The 18,161-nt window shown below is 36.2% G+C and overlaps 2 protein-coding genes across 3 annotated transcripts; both read right to left on the bottom strand.

Moving 5' to 3' along the window:
* Positions 1-3,769: 3,769 nt before the first annotated feature.
* Positions 3,770-5,374, bottom strand: LOC122069972 (putative clathrin assembly protein At1g25240). Its single transcript, XM_042634067.1, has one exon. The coding sequence runs from the start codon at positions 5,143-5,145 to the stop codon at positions 3,898-3,900; it is 1,248 nt and encodes a 415-aa protein (XP_042490001.1). The 5' UTR covers positions 5,146-5,374; the 3' UTR covers positions 3,770-3,897.
* A 4,592-nt stretch (positions 5,375-9,966) lies between these two features.
* Positions 9,967-15,224, bottom strand: LOC122069970. Of its 2 annotated transcripts, none has more exons than XM_042634065.1 (6): positions 14,891-15,224; positions 14,488-14,580; positions 13,790-14,027; positions 12,407-12,498; positions 10,580-10,690; positions 9,967-10,220 (listed from the first exon to the last, which is right to left on the bottom strand). In XM_042634065.1, the coding sequence occupies exons 1-6, from the start codon at positions 14,951-14,953 to the stop codon at positions 10,059-10,061; spliced, it is 759 nt and encodes a 252-aa protein (XP_042489999.1). In that variant the 5' UTR covers positions 14,954-15,224; the 3' UTR covers positions 9,967-10,058. The 2 variants fall into 2 exon arrangements, with proteins under 2 accessions (XP_042489999.1, XP_042490000.1); XM_042634066.1 differs by having other exon boundaries at positions 10,580-10,687.
* Between the last annotated feature and the right edge of the window lie 2,937 nt (positions 15,225-18,161).

Below are 18,161 nucleotides of genomic sequence, written 5' to 3'. Positions count from 1 at the left end.
GCTCTCTCTCTCTCTCTCTCTCCAAGGGCATTTTACTTCCTCTACCTTTATTCTCCAAAACTCTCTCTTTTTCATGTTATATTGATTCATCTTTAGATTTAAATTTATATCTGATTTTTTTTTTTAATCTCCCACACGACATCACCATTTCTTTTCTTTAATACCTATTTTCTCTCTCTATTTCATCTCTCCGATCTTTGTTTTCTTACATTATTTTATCTCTGATTTATCCATAAAATTAATATATGAGATCTAGTGCTTATTATCTTGAAGGCTGACCAGCACATTGGACATCAGATTTGATCCAAATCTAGCCTTCAGATTAGAGTCTTCTTTCTCCAATCCTTGAGTGAGGCCATCACTGCGCTCTCACATAGTCTGGATTTTCAAACCTCTATTTTGCCACTTGGAGAACTCTGTTTGGGCTAAAATTTACTTGTGAGAAGGGGATCTTAAGGTCTATCGAATCTGCCGTATGGCAATTATGTGGGTGCCTTGGTAAGCTTAATAAGGTGGGCTGTTCTGATTAGCTTTTTCCTTTTGAAAAAACATTAAAGTGACATTTGAATGATTCATATTGTTTTTATAATTTAAAACCATGATTAGATAATGATGTAGAAAACATGCTCTCTAAATTCTATTCTCATCAAACATTGTCACATGGCGAGAAAATCACTTTCTTGGATGTCACTCTCAATTATTAATACCTTTCCATTGAATCAATTTACGGTTCTTGTTTTGTGCCAATGGACTGTTCTAATCCATTGACCTAAATGATTCAATAGATAATTAGCAAACACCTTCTGCTTTTGTCATGCAAATTTATTAATGGCTTATGAGAGTCCTACAATTAATTTTCTCAATGCATACTGTAGGGCATAAGAAAGCCCAAGGATGCTTGTTGTCTTCCTCACTCCTTGCCCTGGTTGAGTTCATTCTAAACTTCATAGGGTGATCTTCTCTGGTTCTTCCCCATATTTCTGGGCAGAGATTGACAAATTTTTGCCCGAAGTTTTTCCATTTCACACAATCTGGTGAGACACATTTCTTTTTTCAATGGTTACCCGAGCCTTTCGCCAATTCCATTATTTGAATACATTTACTTTGTTTTCGCCCTCTTGTTGTTTTCATTGAAACCTTAATCTAGTTATGTTCCTTTTTATCAGTTTTCTTCTTAAAGCTGCAATGGTGCAACTTATAACAATCCGTTGGCCGACAACAATTAAGTTCTCTCTCTTTTCCATATTGTTGTTGCTGCAGGTCTATTTTTTTTTCTGACAGTGTTATACTTTCATGATATTTAAGGGGAAGATTTCTTTTGCAGTTTATGAATTTATATTGTATGTTATCAGAGCTGACAAAATAGATCTCTAGCTTCTGAAAATTGAAATGGAATGCCCGCTTTGCTAATATTGTAATATAGACTATAGCAGCAAAAAGGAGCTCTACAAAGTAATAAATTATTAAAAGCATTTGCTATTGTTTTTCCTCTTGACATTTTCTAGATTTTTATAATTTTATTTGTTCATCTTCTTATTTGTTTCAATATGTTTGATATTTTAATTTTTTTGAGAGAAATTATTTTTTTTTCTCACGTTTTCAACTAAAAAAAATATAATTCTTGGCCAAATATGATGTGTGTTATTTCAAACTTATTAACAATTCATGTCATATGATTAGGCGTCTAATGAATGACCACAGAGATTAGAGTTATCTTCTTTTTGTTTCAGATGTGTTTGGCATTCAATTGATTTGATTACATCCCAACAGATAATTATTTACAATGGAGAAGCATGAAAGAGCAAGTAGATGTAGAATCAGCAGCAGATGGATTGTTTCAAGCATTGAAGATTTAATGGTCAACATACTTTCTAGACTACCAGTGAAGACACTTTCAAGATTCAGATGCGTCAACAAACAATGGAACATGTTGATATCTGATCCTTATTTTGTTAGTTCTGACCAAGCTCGGGCAACCCAAGATCCCAACATTATCAAAGTGCTTTGCATAGATCATCGAGATGGGTTGATTAGACTCTGTTCAATCAAGGAAAAGGAAGAGAGTATGGTTACCATTGATATGATTCGGCCAAATTATCCTGATGCATTCTTCCTGCAAGGTGATTTTTTAATGAGAGGGAATCCCTGTAATGGGCTGATTTGCCTTGCTTCTTATGATTATAAAACTTTGGTTTGTAACCCAACAACGCGAAACTCTATGGTCATCCCCGAAGGCAATAAGAGAAAATCTAATTACGTTGAGGGACTTGGGTATTCTTCCTCGAGCAAGGCATTCAAAGTATTACGCCTATTTGAAAGGTCAGAAGTTGATATGAGTATCCCTAAGAGCCGTCATTGGTATGGGTGTGAGTTATTTACTATAGGTCAGAGAGGGAGCCCGGCAACACTCAAGTTCATGGAGACAAGTAGGGAATCTCCCTTGTCAAATTGCTGGTCGATTTTTCAACACCATGCTTTATTCAAATGGGAGTGTGCACTGGATGATTGAGCCGCAAGTGCAGGTAAACTCGCCTTCCTCTGATTTCGTTCTTTCTCTGGATCTTGAACTAGAGGAGTTCAAAGTAGCTGCTTGCCCAAAGAGTTGGGCACAAGATATAAGATATAAAGACTAGATGGATATGCGTCTCAGGGAGTTGGGAGGCAAGCTATGTGTTGTATATGAGGTCTTTCATCGTAACCGATGGGATATATGGGTGCTTAAGGACTACACTAACTCCATTTGGAGTAAGGATTATCAGATTAAACTACCCAGCTCCTATAATCCCTATATTGATCGTTATTCTGCAGTTGCCTTGTGGGGAGGGAAGCTTCTTGTTGACATTAATTCTGATAGAATGTTGTATAATTGTAGTCCAAGAACCACACTCTCTGGAGAAATCATCAAGCTGGAGATGTTTGAAAAGTTTGGAAAAATGGGCACATATGCTGAAAGTCTTATTGCTCCGTTTTGATTTCACAGTCAAATTATGTCAGGCTGTCATTAAAACATTTAGTGCTAATGTTTGTTATTTGGAAATTTGAATGTTTCCTTTTGGCCTTTCCACCTCTTTGTGCACAACCAACACAGATTAGAGTTTGATTCTTTTTACTCTTCTAAAAATCAAGGGGATAGGGAGAGGGAATGTGTTGGAAGCAGGAACCATTATGTCAAAAATGTCGGGTTAAAGATCTGCAGAACTACCATCGACCCGACAGAGTGGAACAAGAAGAAAAAGAAGTGAAGTTAGAGAGCCGTATGATTGGTGGTAACTATCTTGTATGGTTCGGGGGTAGTCCGTGTATTCTGATCAGTGGGGAGGAGAATCCACCCATGTCAAGTCATGGACCGGTTATTCCAATCTTTTTTCTGTGTTGGTGTTCTATATGACCGACGTAAGACTTGACTTGCTAGATATTACAGACTATTGAGGTTCAATGAGCAGATTCGGTTATGTTGATTCTGATCGACTTGGAATTGGTCACAATAACCCTAAAATTGAACATTTGATCGGAAAACCTTATGGGAATCTTGAAAGGATATTTGGATTCAGAGTGGTGAAAATCAGGATCGGTTCCAACTGATTTCATGTACAATCGGCCAATCCTCAATATGATTCACTGATTTTTGAAACCTTGGTGAGCACCATGCCGAATCTCTCAATAAGAGATTTCCAAGAAATAGCCTAGTGTGCTCAGACTTTACCAAAATTCAGAAGACACAAGATGAGATTAAAAAAAAAAAAAAAAAAAAGAACTCTGTTCTCATCAATTACTTATAACTCAAGTTTTCATTTTTTGTTGTATTAAAGTACCTTAAATCCCACAAGACACAAGATGAGATTATGAAAAAAAAAAAAAAAAAATCAAAACAAAACAAAACAAAGGACTCTGTTCTCCTCAAAGAGAGACAATCCAAGTATTCTGGTTTCCAGCAGTTGAAGCAGCTGTTGGAATTGGATTGAAGTAATGCCCCAACTGCAGGAAACCATTTGATACAATAGTAGGGTCACTGTTATAACCATATAAAAGAGGAGGGCAACTTAGTGAAGCTGCAAAAGGATCTATACAATTTGTTGTCTTTTCAACTCCTCCAAAAATTGAGAATTCATCTGCACTTCCTTTGTTCTTGAAATCATCATCAAAGACAACCCAATTCTGGGTCACTATGGTCTTCGAAGATTCATCTGGATCCTCCTGTTTTACAGTGGATGGATTATCTATTGGCACGATAGCTTTATTATCACCATTGTTCTTCTTCTCTGAAACTTTTCCATTTATCATTTCCTCGAGAATTCGAATATCTTCTTCTGGAATCTGCTCAACTCTGGGAAATTCAGATGCATTAATAACCCCAAAATCTTTACAGAACTCAAAATACAAAGAGAGTTCTTCCCCTTGAGATGCCGCCTTCTGCAGGACACGAAGAGCCATAGAAGCCTCTATCTTCCCTGCATTAAATATCCCCAAAAGAACACCGGCAATACCGCGACATATTCTGCTATATATATCGAAGATCTCAATGACAATACAATCCATGGCTTCAAAAACTAGACGAACATTCATTCCATCCGCAGAAGGCTTAATCTGGATGAGCATATCTAGCAATGTCTGCAATCTTTGCAATTCAAGAAGCACTTTTACCATAGAGCCATCTACATCTTTCTCATCTTTTAGATCATCCATTGGTGCATCACAGGTTAAATAAAACGATCTCTTATCAAGATAAGCAAAATAAGCACGAACAAAAGCATTAAATCCCCATGTTTGCTCTGTTTTTGAATGACCATCAGTGAAATTAGAAAGATCAAATGGTAACCGACCAATTCTTCTAACACAAGGAAGATTACAACAAAAAATCCCATGTAAGAGCATTAAGCCCTTGATCACAACGACCCAACTTCTTGTCTTCTCCATTCTTTTAGTAAGAGCCCATATAAAAGGTTTGATGAAAGAGGAAGAGGTGCGTACCCAAGCGAAGACTCGCTGCGTATTCTTATAATCGACGGAGGATTCATCGTGGCTTGTAGCTTTGATCAGCGCAGATTCAAGATCTGGGTGTCGAAAAGAGGTTTTTCTTGATAGCTTTGCAAGACAGATGCTATTATTGTCTTTCAAAACCGCAGAAGCTCTCTTCAACAGCCTCATCTTCGGAGGGTACTCTGTTCTTCCTCTTCCTCTGTATTTGTTTTTTTTTTTGAGAACAGAGGATCTCTGTTACTATGTTTTTCTTCGTTTCTTAAACATCTCTCCGATGGAAGATCTAGAGAATTAACTATAAAAAAATTAAACAAAAGGGTAGTCTTTGTTCACACTAAAATAAAAAATAATTTGATAGCCGGCCAAGAATTTTAAATCTTTCATGAATATTTTCCTCTCATTTTCCCGTGTTCTATAGTTGGTCTAAAGGAAAGATTGAAGATGTCAACGGTCGTTACACCGTTGGCAGATGGCAGCCTCGCTTGATTAGGCTGTTATGACTCATGAGACCAACGACTCTAATGAGTGGGGTACAAAATAGAATGGGACACGGGAAAGGGTATTATTGTAATTTTGATTGGGTATCTTGGGTGATAGATAATATGCCACGTTTTCTGATGATAAGAGTTTTGATTGGTTATTTTGGTCGGCTTGTTGATTCAATTATTGGTGGGCAAACATTTATAATACTTACAAAGAAAAAGGGCTACCAGCGTTTATACTTAATATTTTTATATTTTCCAAAGGGAGGTATGGTAGGGTTGGTAAAAGGCGGTAACTCCAACATCAGTGTGTGGATGAATGAGAATATTAGTAAAAGTATCAAGATTGGTGAAATGTTCGTCTTTTATGAATATTGGGATTGCCATTTGCATTGTATCTAGGCATAGGGGTGACGTTATCTTTTACGTTTCTTTTTCTCTTTTTAGAATGTCAATTTGTTATTAGTTTTTGAATTATTTTTGACTGTATATTAGCGTGTACCGCGTGGGTTAGGTTGGACTTCAAATTTAGCTGGGGCGTTTCGGAGGAAATATTATTATTATTTCTTTTAAAAGAGAAGAATCTTAAGGCATGCATTTGCAAGAGAACCAAATACTGCCCTTCTTTTGGTTCAATCGATGAGATAAGGATCATTTTTACGCTTCAAAATTGTTTAAGGTGAGACGGTGAGGTGCAGTAAGCATCCAACGGCTGGGGTGCATGGTCAGGCCTTCTCAGTTGTTGGATTCTTATTGCATTGTTGGTGTTTAATGTCTTGTATTCTATCACAGTTTGGTCTAGAGAGTACTTGTGCAGGCATCTCAGTAGGACAATTTTATACTTTCTGAACTAAGGTTTTCTGTTATATATTTGTAGTGAAGTTTTCTTCTTTTGTAATACAATCAATACTGAGAGGTGTAAGGACAAACGTTCTAACCCTATTATCCATTGCTAGTAAAGCAAGATCTTATCTCACCGATGACATAGGTAATTTTATTGAACCTTACAAACTTGTGTGCATTATTTGTTCTTGTTTTTTCATTATCTTCTGCATTGTTTTAGAGTTGCATTTCTACATACACCTCATCGCTTACTGCAGATAATTTGGACTCCATTTTTTCAAAGAGAGATGAAGACAAACACAAGGGTGCAGGTGTGTGAGCCTCACTCTCAATCAGAAAACTATCTGTCATATATTAAACAGAGGAATTATTAATAAATAAAGCTCTGTATCCAACTCTCTTGCAAATAAAAATTTGAAGATTCCCATTTTCTCTTTATCTAATGAGTGATTATGTGTGCTCACTAGATATGGTAAGCTTACTAATGTTGTAGGAATTGGGTTATGTTTCAAAAGACTCAACCTAACCCTATTAGTATCATTCAATTAATAATATGGGAGAAAAAACATTGTCCGTCTAGCGTTTCCATATCCACAGACAACCGTTGTTCTGAGGGTGGCTGTAAAAAGACACCCCTACCCCATGAAAATAGGTGTTATATATATATATATATATGTAGGCATAGGGGGAACGCTAGACAGACAATGTTTCTCCTTCCCATAGATCAAACAATGAATCCAATCACTCGTTGAATCTGCTATGATTGAGTTTGACAAGGAATATCACATGTTAATCATCTAAATTATTATTTTTGATGGTAGTTATGATTAGACCTTTAATTCTAAGATGCATGTAGTAGTTATAAATCATAGATTTACAAGGAGTGCATAGGATGCAGAGATCTTAGGCATCTACAAGGATTATACGAAGTGCAATAATAATAATAATAATAATAACAATAATAATAATAATAATTAATCTTTTTCATAAAAGAAAAAACTATTGTGGTAGGTGGCGGGGGAGAGGAATTACTGAGTCTCAAGCCTCACATATGTAGAGAGCTTACGGGGAGAGGAATTATGATTTTTTCATTTTCTTTAGACTTCTGTAACTATTAGGGGGCTGGGATGGGTATATTTTTGGGAGCGAATTCCAAGTGAATGTGAATAACATGGAAACTTCTAGGCTCCATTTGTTTTAAAGTAAATTTATGTAAAAATAAATAAATTATTTCCCAAAATTTTTTATTTTATATGAATTTTATTTAGTAACTAATGGAGCCTTAAGAATATCGGTTGCAAAAGCATCTGGTATTTATGGAATTGGGAGAATGAGTAAGGGTGATCCTTGTTTTGGAGGTTCTTTATTGTTTCTATTGACATTGAGTGTGTGGGGGGGGGGGGGGGGGGGAGGGAGGTTGTTCTCTTTCAAAGGCTTAGTTGAGATCTTTCAAAGGCTTAGTTGAGAGGAATCATTAAGTTGAACATTGATGAAGCTTTTTTCAATAGGTGACAGAGATGATTCAAAAAACATTTAAGTCGAAGCATCCAAAAAACCCCCTCGAATCAAACTATGGTTATGACTATAATAATAAAATTATTTTATATTTATGGGAGGGAGGTAAACAAAATGATTGTCAATTTAATGTTTATTTTATTATTGTGGGAGATAGGTGGACAGAATGAATATCGAGTTTATGCTTTAGATTTAGGTGTATCTTGTTGTAATCAAAGCAGTAAAATGATAAATTTTAATCTTTCTTTGATTGCCTTTTTTTTATTAAAAAAGAAAAATTTAGTCAAGAGTAAGAACATATTTTCAAAATAAGTTCAAAATGGTTTACGAAAGTCATTCTCAAGAGTTATTATTATCTTGCACTCATTTTGAATACATGTGAAATGATATTTTGCCCCTCATTTGAAAAAAAAAAACATATGCAATATTAAAGGGCAAAAAAAGTGGTTATAGCTTGTTTTTCTTCAATTTTTGTTACAATGAGATTTTCCATGTTGTCCCCTCAAGCTTTATAACAACAACAAACTTAGCTTCATTCCAACTTAATGGGGACAACTACATAGATCTATCCGAAAAAGAAAAAAAATGATAAAAAGTCAATAATAGATAGGTGAGAGTAAGAGAAAGCAACATATCCCACTCATGAAAATCTCAATTAAATGGGGTAAGCAACATGGATTCTTGCCCTCCAATAGATTCTATCCAAGGTCGTATTTGAGACGAGATTGAGACTATGCATGTCATTCTTCATCCTTCAAGTTTTATATGTTTTCAAATAAAAGCTACGTAAAATAAACAAATAAGGACTAAAGGGACCCAATTTTTCTCAAGCCACGTGAAAAATGAATTCCTTAACTGATGGCCATCATTGTGTTTGGATGGGTGTCAAAAAACAGTGAAAAGCATTTCAAACCTTCAACATATAGGGAGAGGGTTAGTAATGATGACTTCAGATTTGTGGGTGAACCCTTCACCCTCAGTGGAAAACTAAGCTTTCTCCCAAGGACTTTACCTGAAAAGTTCTCTTTTGCTTGGTTTTACTAGAAATAAATGTAGCTTTGAGAGTATCCCTTGATGGATATCTTAGGGCATGTGGTCATAGTAAACTTGGTATAAAAATTTAGTGTCAATCAGTTTATTTTTTATAATGGCAATGTCAGTAAAATTTTGGAGAAATATTTTCCTTCAAAAAAAAACTTTTCAAATGAAAAAAAATTTGATTCATGATCCATAATTTGTGACTTCTATTACTTAATCCTTACTTTATTTTCCTGTTTATCTGTTGAAGGAACTTGAATTGTTGACTTTATAAGAGGCTATCATACTGATAATATGTAACATAACAGAGATACAAAGGAATGATGAGTATATTTTTACACTTTCAATGTGAATAGAATCTTGATTTGCAATAGAATACTAGAGCATCTACAAGTAATTAATTTATGAATATTAGAAGTCATTAATTATCCACAGTAAAAAACAGATTTCTTCATTCAAAGTGTATTTATTATCAATACCACAAATTTATTTATTTATTTATTATAGTGGTCTATTTCCTGATCAAATAGTTGTTTTATTAATGCTGACTTTTGCTAAGGAATTAAGAGGAAGCTAAAAAATTTCAGATAAATTAAGATGGCTGACTAGCTAAACAGATTTCTTTTCCTTTAGCTAAGGGTGGGTATCCTTGACCTGACTTGGTGCAACCAAACTAAACTTAGTGGCTTAGCAATAAGTCAACATTGTGATGGACAAATCCAAACTGTGGTAGGCCGTCAACCTCACAGTTTTCATCCCTAGTAGGACCTCCAGACAAGGGTATCAACCATGACTCCTACCAGACCTGCACAAGGGGCCTAACAGTGGACCTTCCCTTATGCATTTTGTGGTTTAGGTTGGGGAACATCTGCATGATCAATAATCAAGGTTTGGCTATATCATACTCGAATCCGAGTCGGGGCTTTTTAGAACTACTCAATGTGAGACCTCTATGTACTAATTTCTCTAAAGCCCAGACTTAATCGTTCTATGGGAGTTGAGGAATAGGATTTCCAAACAAAAACTGGAACGTCTGAGAATGGAAAATAGTAGTTTTGCTGTTATGGGTTTCAAACAAAGACTGGTATGTGATGAAAAGGATGGAAAAGAGTTGCTAGGAAAAAAGAAAATTAGATATTAGTTGCAATGAAATGTTTTGCAAGTCTACATGGATGTGTGAACTATATACATGAGAGGATAAACCTACAGAATAATCTCAAATGTCTTGCATGCATGGCAATGCATATACAATGCAGTTATATCAAATCTACTCTCTATGCGGAACTTGGGAGTCGATCTACATCCCCTATCGAGATGTTCCCTGTGGGCTTCTGCTAGACGGTCCCGCAAAATGTCCAAATTAACCTGACAAGAAACATATATCAGTTATAAAAAATATAGCAGTTAATATAAACTAAAATGAATCGTATCATTTAAACTGTTGACTTTTTCTCCTTTAAGCTCCTAGATTTATTTCCAAATGGAGAAGAAAAAGGAAGGAACTAGGTGCTTAATTTTATTAATACAAGTCACAAAAATGAGTAACCACAATTTTGATTCATGATCAGAAGACAGATGATTCAACCACAATACATAAAATCACATTCGCATGAGGTATTTTCAATTAGTGACTATTACATAATATGGCTCATATGAATCATTTTGAAATGCAAAGAGCTATAAGAGGGGAGGGGATATCAAACAATGAGTGCAGATAGTATCACCTCATTGCCTCTATTGAGTTGAAGCTCACAAAGGGTGCAGTATATAAAATGACGATTCTCTTGCATCTTTCCCTGTTTACAGACGGGACACCAAACCTCCTGGTGTACCTGCTGTTCACATCAGATTATCCATCATTCTCATTTTTCGAAAAGGAAAACAATACAACAACAACGACAACAACAACTCAGTCTTATCCCAACTAAATGGGGTTGGCTACATGGATCCGATCAAAGATTACCAAAAAAAAGAGGAAAACAATAAATGTAGATAGTGTAACTGGAAGATGGAGTCCTGGGATGATAAATTTGGTGGAGGGGATGAAAAGCTATTTTCCGACCTTAATTCTCCACCCCAAATTAATGGGAATAAGTGAAATTAACATCAACAGATAAACATACAGGGAAAGCACCATGCGTATGGGTAATGAAAAATGTCAGATGGCGCTGAAAGCAAATGGGTGATGAATCAAAGGAAATGGAGTTTAGAATATTTAATTCTAAATTTTAAAATAAGCCAACTTGGATCTGCAGAGCTTAACTACCCATCACCTATGAATTTTGGAAAGCAAGTGGCTTTGGCCATGTGTCAAAGAACCTCCAGAATTGGTCTGGGTGCCCATATCTGCAACATGATCTATCTTTGGAGACATTGTACCCCATACCTCAAAGATTTCCTCGACAAAAAATCAACACAATCAATCAATTTTTGACATCTGATTTGCAGTATTTGTGTCTTTCTGGAGGATTGCTAGCTCTTTTCCTGAGACTCAAGATTAGGACTTTTAGGCTAAAACAATCTTCGGGTTGGGCCTCTTGAATGTTGGATCCTGGTTTAAATGGTGAAGAAACTGTGCCATACACTGCCTGTAAGTTGATGTATACAGGATTTCACTGACTCTATATACACTGAGTAGTGAAGCAATATTTCTGCACGAAAGAAAATTAAGCCAATCCTTCAAACACATACGGGTATACTCGAGTGTTAAAGTGTAAAGGAGAAACTAACCAGCAAGCTGCCGCAAAGAAGCATTGAAAGAAAGCATGCACAATGGATTCCGCACCACTAGAACATAATGAATGGGTAGCATTAGTGGCAATATTTCGACTCACCAAATGTTGCTCGACAGAAGTGTCGTTGGAGCAGCATCTCCAAACAAATCATTTAATTTTAGGCACAATCTTCAGCTTCCATAGTGCAACCCAAAAAGAATCAGGGGCAGAAGAAGAGGGAAGAGTGGAGGAAGAGAACAATAGCAAGTTGACTTAACATTAACCATACCCGAATGGGTATGAGCGCAACTCCAGTAGTCCTCCACAAATGAGATACTCAAAAGGAATTTGTGCAATGGCAGAGGATCAAATAGATTACCTCTGTTTTGCTTAAAAAATCAGATTTTTTTTTTTTTTTTTTTAATTTTTTTGATATTTTTTTTTATTACAACCTTGTACTGATCCACCGATACGGGATCCACCAGGAATTGGTATTGGCCTCTCCCGATAACGATATGAATTGGCCAATCCGGCCGATCCGATACCAATTCCTCAAACCATGCTTTGAATAGAGTTTAACAAGTAAAAAAGATCCATGTAGCCAGCCCCATTTTGAAGCGATAAGGATGAGTTTAGTAGAGATGTACAGGCTCAATGAGATGCCTATACATTTGGCCTCAACGAGGGAGGGGGAGGATGAACATTTTATGGACCACATCCAAGCCTTCAGGACTATATACTAGAAATCTAAACCAATCTGTAGAACAAAACGAGAAAGAACAAATATATTGCAGCTGTACTATGTAGACATATAATAACTTAATTGTGTGTTCATACCTGATCATCACTGAGTTGCATATGCTCCAAAACTGCACGAGCTAAGTACTCATCTTCTTTGTCTTCCCAAGTTCCATCATATTCTTCCAGCTCTGCAAAAAGCTACTTCAATCACATATTCAGAGGAGAGAGTAGCAAAGATGCATATTTAGATCATCAGATTTTTTATTTAACAAGAAGTCAAGTTATGTTACATACTGCAACTAATTTACAGAATAGCTTCCAGCAGGTTTAAACTGAGTAATAGAGATTTCATTTAATTTTTAGGTTCATCTAGGATGGAGCAAAGAAAACCCTTAGGTATTGCTCCTGTGTCAGAACCATGGTGGTACTAGTTAAGCCCAAAAAATTCTGTGATAAGAACTTTTTTCTTGGGGTGGGAGGTAAGAATGAAAACTAACAATAAGTAGATTATCAATGAATGGAGAAATAAAAAGGTGCACAGGTCAAACTGAAATACAGGAAGGGACTAAAGAATGTAATGTTTTGAAGGAAACAAGGTGAAAATTTCTGAAAATATGTGAACAGAGAATCTAAGAAAACCTTTTTCTCTATTAGTTAGACTTAAAACTAATAATAATGCCAATGAATTAATTTGTAAGTATATGTACCATTACAAATGAAACAAGTACATAAAATGAGGGGTTTGCAGATGAGGATTGTTGAGGTGTGTTAGTGGCAAGATTACGAAGAATAAAATTAGATATAGACACATAGTTGTCAAAGCGTCGCCTAACCGGGCACATTGATAACTAGGGTCGCCTTGGTCACCTATGTGGGTGCCTTGATCAAGCGGGCACCTTGGTCACCTTGCGTCCATGCCTCCTCCAATGCCTTGGATCACAACTATGTTCAGATACACTTAAGAAACTCAGGAGTTGCAACAATTGGTGACAATAGGTCGGTTGAGATGGCTTGGATCTCTGTACAAGGATAAGTAAATCAGTGATTGCACTACTGTGGAGTTGTGTTCTGCAAATTGAAGTTGGTAAAAAGATTAGGGAGTCCGAATATGACTTGGGTTGAAATTGTTAAAACGATACGAGTGACACGAGTAAACAGCTTCAATGACTCTAATTAGAGTTGAATGGTGAGATCTGACACTAATTAGTCTGAATAAGGATTAATTGGGTTGAGTTGAAGCCTTGAAGGTATCATAATCCATAATCTGTAGAATGGTCCTCCCTTAAACAAAATGTGATGACCTAATTGGACATATTCTTGTAGTAAAGCAACCACACAAATCAATTTAACTCAACTAAACTATGCTTTCTCCCGGTTAAATGGGGTTGGCAAAACAGAAAGAAGAATTGTTCGAAATATTGGATCAGAAACCCAAGAAACCTTATGCTCAGAAGCTAGAATCAAAGCCATAACATTTACCTCTAGTACTCGGTTCCTCCTTGAGATCTTCATAAAATATCCTTTGCAGTTCTAACATTATCTTTTCGCATTCACCTTCAGTTGACTGAGAAGAAGTGGGAACACCATCATATTCCCACAGAATATCGTTGTCCACAACAGCACAAGTTGGAATTTCAATGTCATCATCCAAAGATGGGTCTTTTATTTTTCTCAGTTCCTCAGAAACAATATTCCTAAAAGCAGATTCCATAATTTCCTACAACCAAATAACTATATAAGTAAATTACAGGATGTGAAAATGAAAAATAAATAAAAATAGATCCCAACACGGGCAGAACAAATAATGAAGGAACAAGATAAGGGATATTGAATTTGGAAAAAATACAAACCCCAAAAGAGAAATAACACAAGGAATATATAAAAGTATATGCAGAAATAATGTAGACGATGAGAATTGAGAACACAAGATCTAAAAATAAAAATTTCAGATGACAGAATTCTGAAAGGGTCATTCCTATAAGAACAACAATCAGTTGAGTTAGTTAGAAAGCATATACAGTCACCCACAGAAGCAAAATAACAGCGAAATCTGAAATTCCACTACCTGCCACAAACTGTAAAACTAAAATTTGCATTAGAAAACAAGCTGAATTTTAACATTTGTATAAATTCTACATTGGAAACGGAAAAGGGAAAAAAATGTAAAAAAATATAACCTTTTTATTCATAGATGATTCCACAGGTAATCTCGTTTTCCAAATCAAACGGGTACGGTCCTCCTTTATCCTTTTGAAACAATTCTCCCGCAGCTGCAACCAACAAAAGAAAACTCATCAAACGCAACCCAAAAGCAGAATCTAAAACCCTCCCTTATGCAAAATCAAGAACGAGAACCCTGAAAAGTCTCGATCAAAAAGCGGAATTAACTACAATGACTTGGAAGCCAACAATATTTGTAGAAAACAGTAAATTAAATTGAAGTGAAATGAAGTAACAGGAGAGTGGAAGGAAGCCTAATCGAAGTAGGTAAAAAAAAAAATATCATCAAAATCCTAGACTGTCAAAAATACGAAAGAAAGAAAATGAAGCAAGCAAGAGAAATCAGGAGACGATGGGTACCTTTTCCTTCCAACTGGATTGATGGGCTTTCACGGAAAGCCTCTTGGGTAGACGATCCTCCATTACTTTGCGTCCTCGAACTCTGAAATTTATTGGTTTCCAGGTCGCATGATCCGAAATTGGGGTTTATTTTCCAGTTCCGATTGAACGGATTCAAACAATCGAGAACATTAAACGATTTCCTAGTGGAATATCTCAATTCGAAGGAAAGATTGGTTGAGTTTGAACTCAGAATTCAGAAAGCCAGTGAAGAGTGGCTTTTATTTCCCGCCAAAGAAGGTAGCAGAGAAGAGTGGTGGATACAGCTGCCTTCCCCAGCTTTCTATTTTTATGGTGACGACAGCATTCAAATTGGAATTGATGGGACAATTTGTTCCGGCCTGATTCCACCCAATTTGATCCAACCGTTGCCACCCGGCCCAACACTGGAGAGGTTTGCTCTAGACTCTAAAGCAAATTATATCGTGAATTGATGTGGACTCGAGCACTATAAATGGTATCAGAGCAATTCCGACATCCTATAGACCCACAATGGGACTGTGCTGCAAGGGGATTAGATGATGCCATGGCAATGTCTTGCAAGGGTCTCAATATGGAACTCATCAAGTGTCCTAGGAAAGTGTTTGTGTTAAGGTAACTCATCTTTTTAATTGTGATTTATTGAACTATTTCAAGGATTTATGGGTTTTTATTTATTTATTTGGATAGAGAATCAAACAATAATATTAAGTTAAACATTAAACTTGGAATAGAGTTTGTGTTTCCTTGATCAAAGCCTTCCTATCCATAGCATTATAGGCTATAGACTTGCGTGCACCAGCTAGGCTTGACAAAGAATTGACACTTGTACGAGAGAATAGAATCACCCCACCCCACCAAAAAAAAAAAAAAAAAAAAAGAGGTAATGTAATCTATGACCATCAAAAAGAGTTGTCAAAACAGGTTGACATGTCTTCTAAGTCACTCTAGATCTCTTTAAACATCTCATCCTCCTTCCTTTGCCTTCTTTAAGGCATGGAGAAAGCACCGGGTTTCTACTTTAATATCTTCTCCTGTCACCAAATAATTTGTATAGAGTAAGACACAATTTCCTGCTTTTATAATTATTATTACCCATTCAGATATACATTTGCTTTTGTTTGTTAATACTATGAGAATCAAAATTGCTTTGTGTGATAAAAGGGTAGGCGATTTATGTGAGTACAAACATGTTGGAAATCCATCACCTGGTTCTCTACAACTTGTGAACGTACACCATTAGAAACACAATATTGAACTTGTGGCAGAATTGTATAGGGATTGGGTTTCTTAGATGAAAAAATTACTTGATTCCTAAGTTTCCAGAAAAATTAGCACATGATGATAAAAATGCTGAATAAAAAATCCATATTGATCAGAGGTATGTCATTAGAATTAAAAAAATATATAAAATTAAGTGAGTAAAAGATGAAAAAGGATGCTCAGTTTTGAGACCCAGAGAGGACAGGCTGCCCAAACTCTTCTTGAGAAATCGTAGGAAATAAAGACATGCCATGTATTCTCATGGTGATTGTGGTGCAAACCACAAAGAGGGTCTATATCCACCCATTTTTGTAGGATTTTTTGTGTAGGGATTCCTTCAAATACAAGTTTCAAAAGAAGAGCTTAAATTTCGGGTGAATTTTGAGTTCCCAAAAATATCGCCACCAATGTGAGCAAGGAGATATACATGCGCATCTGCTTGAGCATCCATTGAAGTTAATAATTTGATTAGTTAAGAGAAATATGTCAGAGATTTTAGTTGACAAGATTCCTTTTTGAAAAGGGGCCCCACCACTTATCTAAGTTACTGGATATGGGGATTTGGATAATTTTATTTGTGATGGTGAGAAGGAGCCAAGCATTTAAAAGACCAATATTCCACTGATTTCCAATTGTAAAATCATTCCCTTAAGAGGCAGCTAAGGGAGAACTCAAGTTGTGTAAGGAGGCAATTATTGGTCATGAAACCAAGGGTTAGTTCGAAAATAAGTATTCGAACCATTGCCAATTTTTAAGTAAATCAACTTTTTCAGAGTAGGTAAAATACTTACAATGCTCTTCCAATGAATAGATCCATTTTTCTTTGAATATAAAGGAATAAAGACTGAGGATCAAAGAATGACTTATTGTGGAAATACTTGGCTTTTCACAACTTGAGTCCATAAGGAATTTTCATTGGTTAGAACCCTCTAGCCAAATTGGGAAGTAAGGCCTTATTTTGAGTTTCTGAGTCCCGGATATCAAGTCCACCTTAAGATTTAGATTTATAGATTTTGTGCCAACCAATGAGGTGGAGTTGTTTTGTCATTGTCCATATCCCCATTCTAAAAATGTAGGTAAGTGGCATCTAATTATTTGCAAATGGCTTTAGGAAAGACAAAATAAGACTTTAGATATACTGGTATAGAAGAAATAGCAGATTGAATTAGAACTATTCTACCAGCAAAGGAAAGGAGATTGGCCTTCCAAGAACCAGCTTTTTATTCACTCTATTGATCACATTGGAAAAGGATCTGATTCTGGCTATGTGATGGAAAAGACCAGTTCCCATGTAGGTTGAATTGGGATTCATTTCAGAGAATCCTAAAGTTACACACATATCCTTTTTTCAAAGTGGGGGTAACATTAAAGCGAAAGCAATGCCATTTTTTTCTTCCAGAATTGATGGTTTAGCCGGATAATTTAGAATATATATATAAAATACATTTAATAGTGACAACATCCTCTTGAGTAGCTCTGCAGAAGATGAAAGTGTCATCAGCGAAAAATAAGTGTGAAATTTCAGGGGTATTCCTGGATAATTTAATACCTCTGAATAAATTTAGCTCTCTATAGGTTGTTAGAAGATGGGAAAGGCCTTCCATTGCCACAATGAAGAGGAAAGGGCCAAGAGGGCAGTTCTTTCTTCTTCTATTGATTTAAGTTGCTTTAAACGGTATCCATATCCTCTCCAACCCTCCAACCCCTCCGACGCTCGCCTCTTTGATTTCCAGTCTATGTAATGGTAAACACTAACCTCCATGGGATTTAGAGGCATGCCTTGCCTTTGTTTTGGGGAACTAATTTCATTCCCTACCCTATAATGACCTCTTCAGCTCCCTGCCATGGCCATTGTTGGCAGAAACATTACCTATACCAAATGTAAGAAAGCCTTGGCGATATTGTTTGTCTCTAAGTGTCTTCGCAAAACTCTGTAAAGCCAGTGCCGGTCTAAATGCCGTTGATTGCGCTGCCCATCCATGGACTTGCC

The sequence above is a fragment of the Macadamia integrifolia genome, unplaced genomic scaffold (genome assembly GCF_013358625.1).
Source record: "Macadamia integrifolia cultivar HAES 741 unplaced genomic scaffold, SCU_Mint_v3 scaffold784, whole genome shotgun sequence".
Taxonomy (NCBI): Eukaryota; Viridiplantae; Streptophyta; class Magnoliopsida; order Proteales; family Proteaceae; genus Macadamia; species Macadamia integrifolia.
The sequence above is the reverse complement of the archived record's forward strand: the minus strand, read 5'-3'. Positions and strand labels throughout refer to the sequence as shown.

Bases quoted from the DNA above. Each gene is read 5' to 3' on its own strand.
- LOC122069970 (XM_042634065.1), bottom strand. From the start codon at position 14,953: ATGGAGGATCGTCTACCCAAGAGGCTTTCCGTGAAAGCCCATCAATCC. The intron at 10,691-12,406 runs GTATGAACACAC...TGATGTGAACAG, and splicing joins TGCAACTCAGTGATGATCAG to CAGGTACACCAGGAGGTTTG. The intron at 10,221-10,579 runs GTGATACTATCT...GTTTCTTGTCAG, and splicing joins AACTCAATAGAGGCAATGAG to GTTAATTTGGACATTTTGCG.
- LOC122069972 (XM_042634067.1), bottom strand. From the start codon at position 5,145: ATGAGGCTGTTGAAGAGAGCTTCTGCGGTTTTGAAAGACAATAATAGC.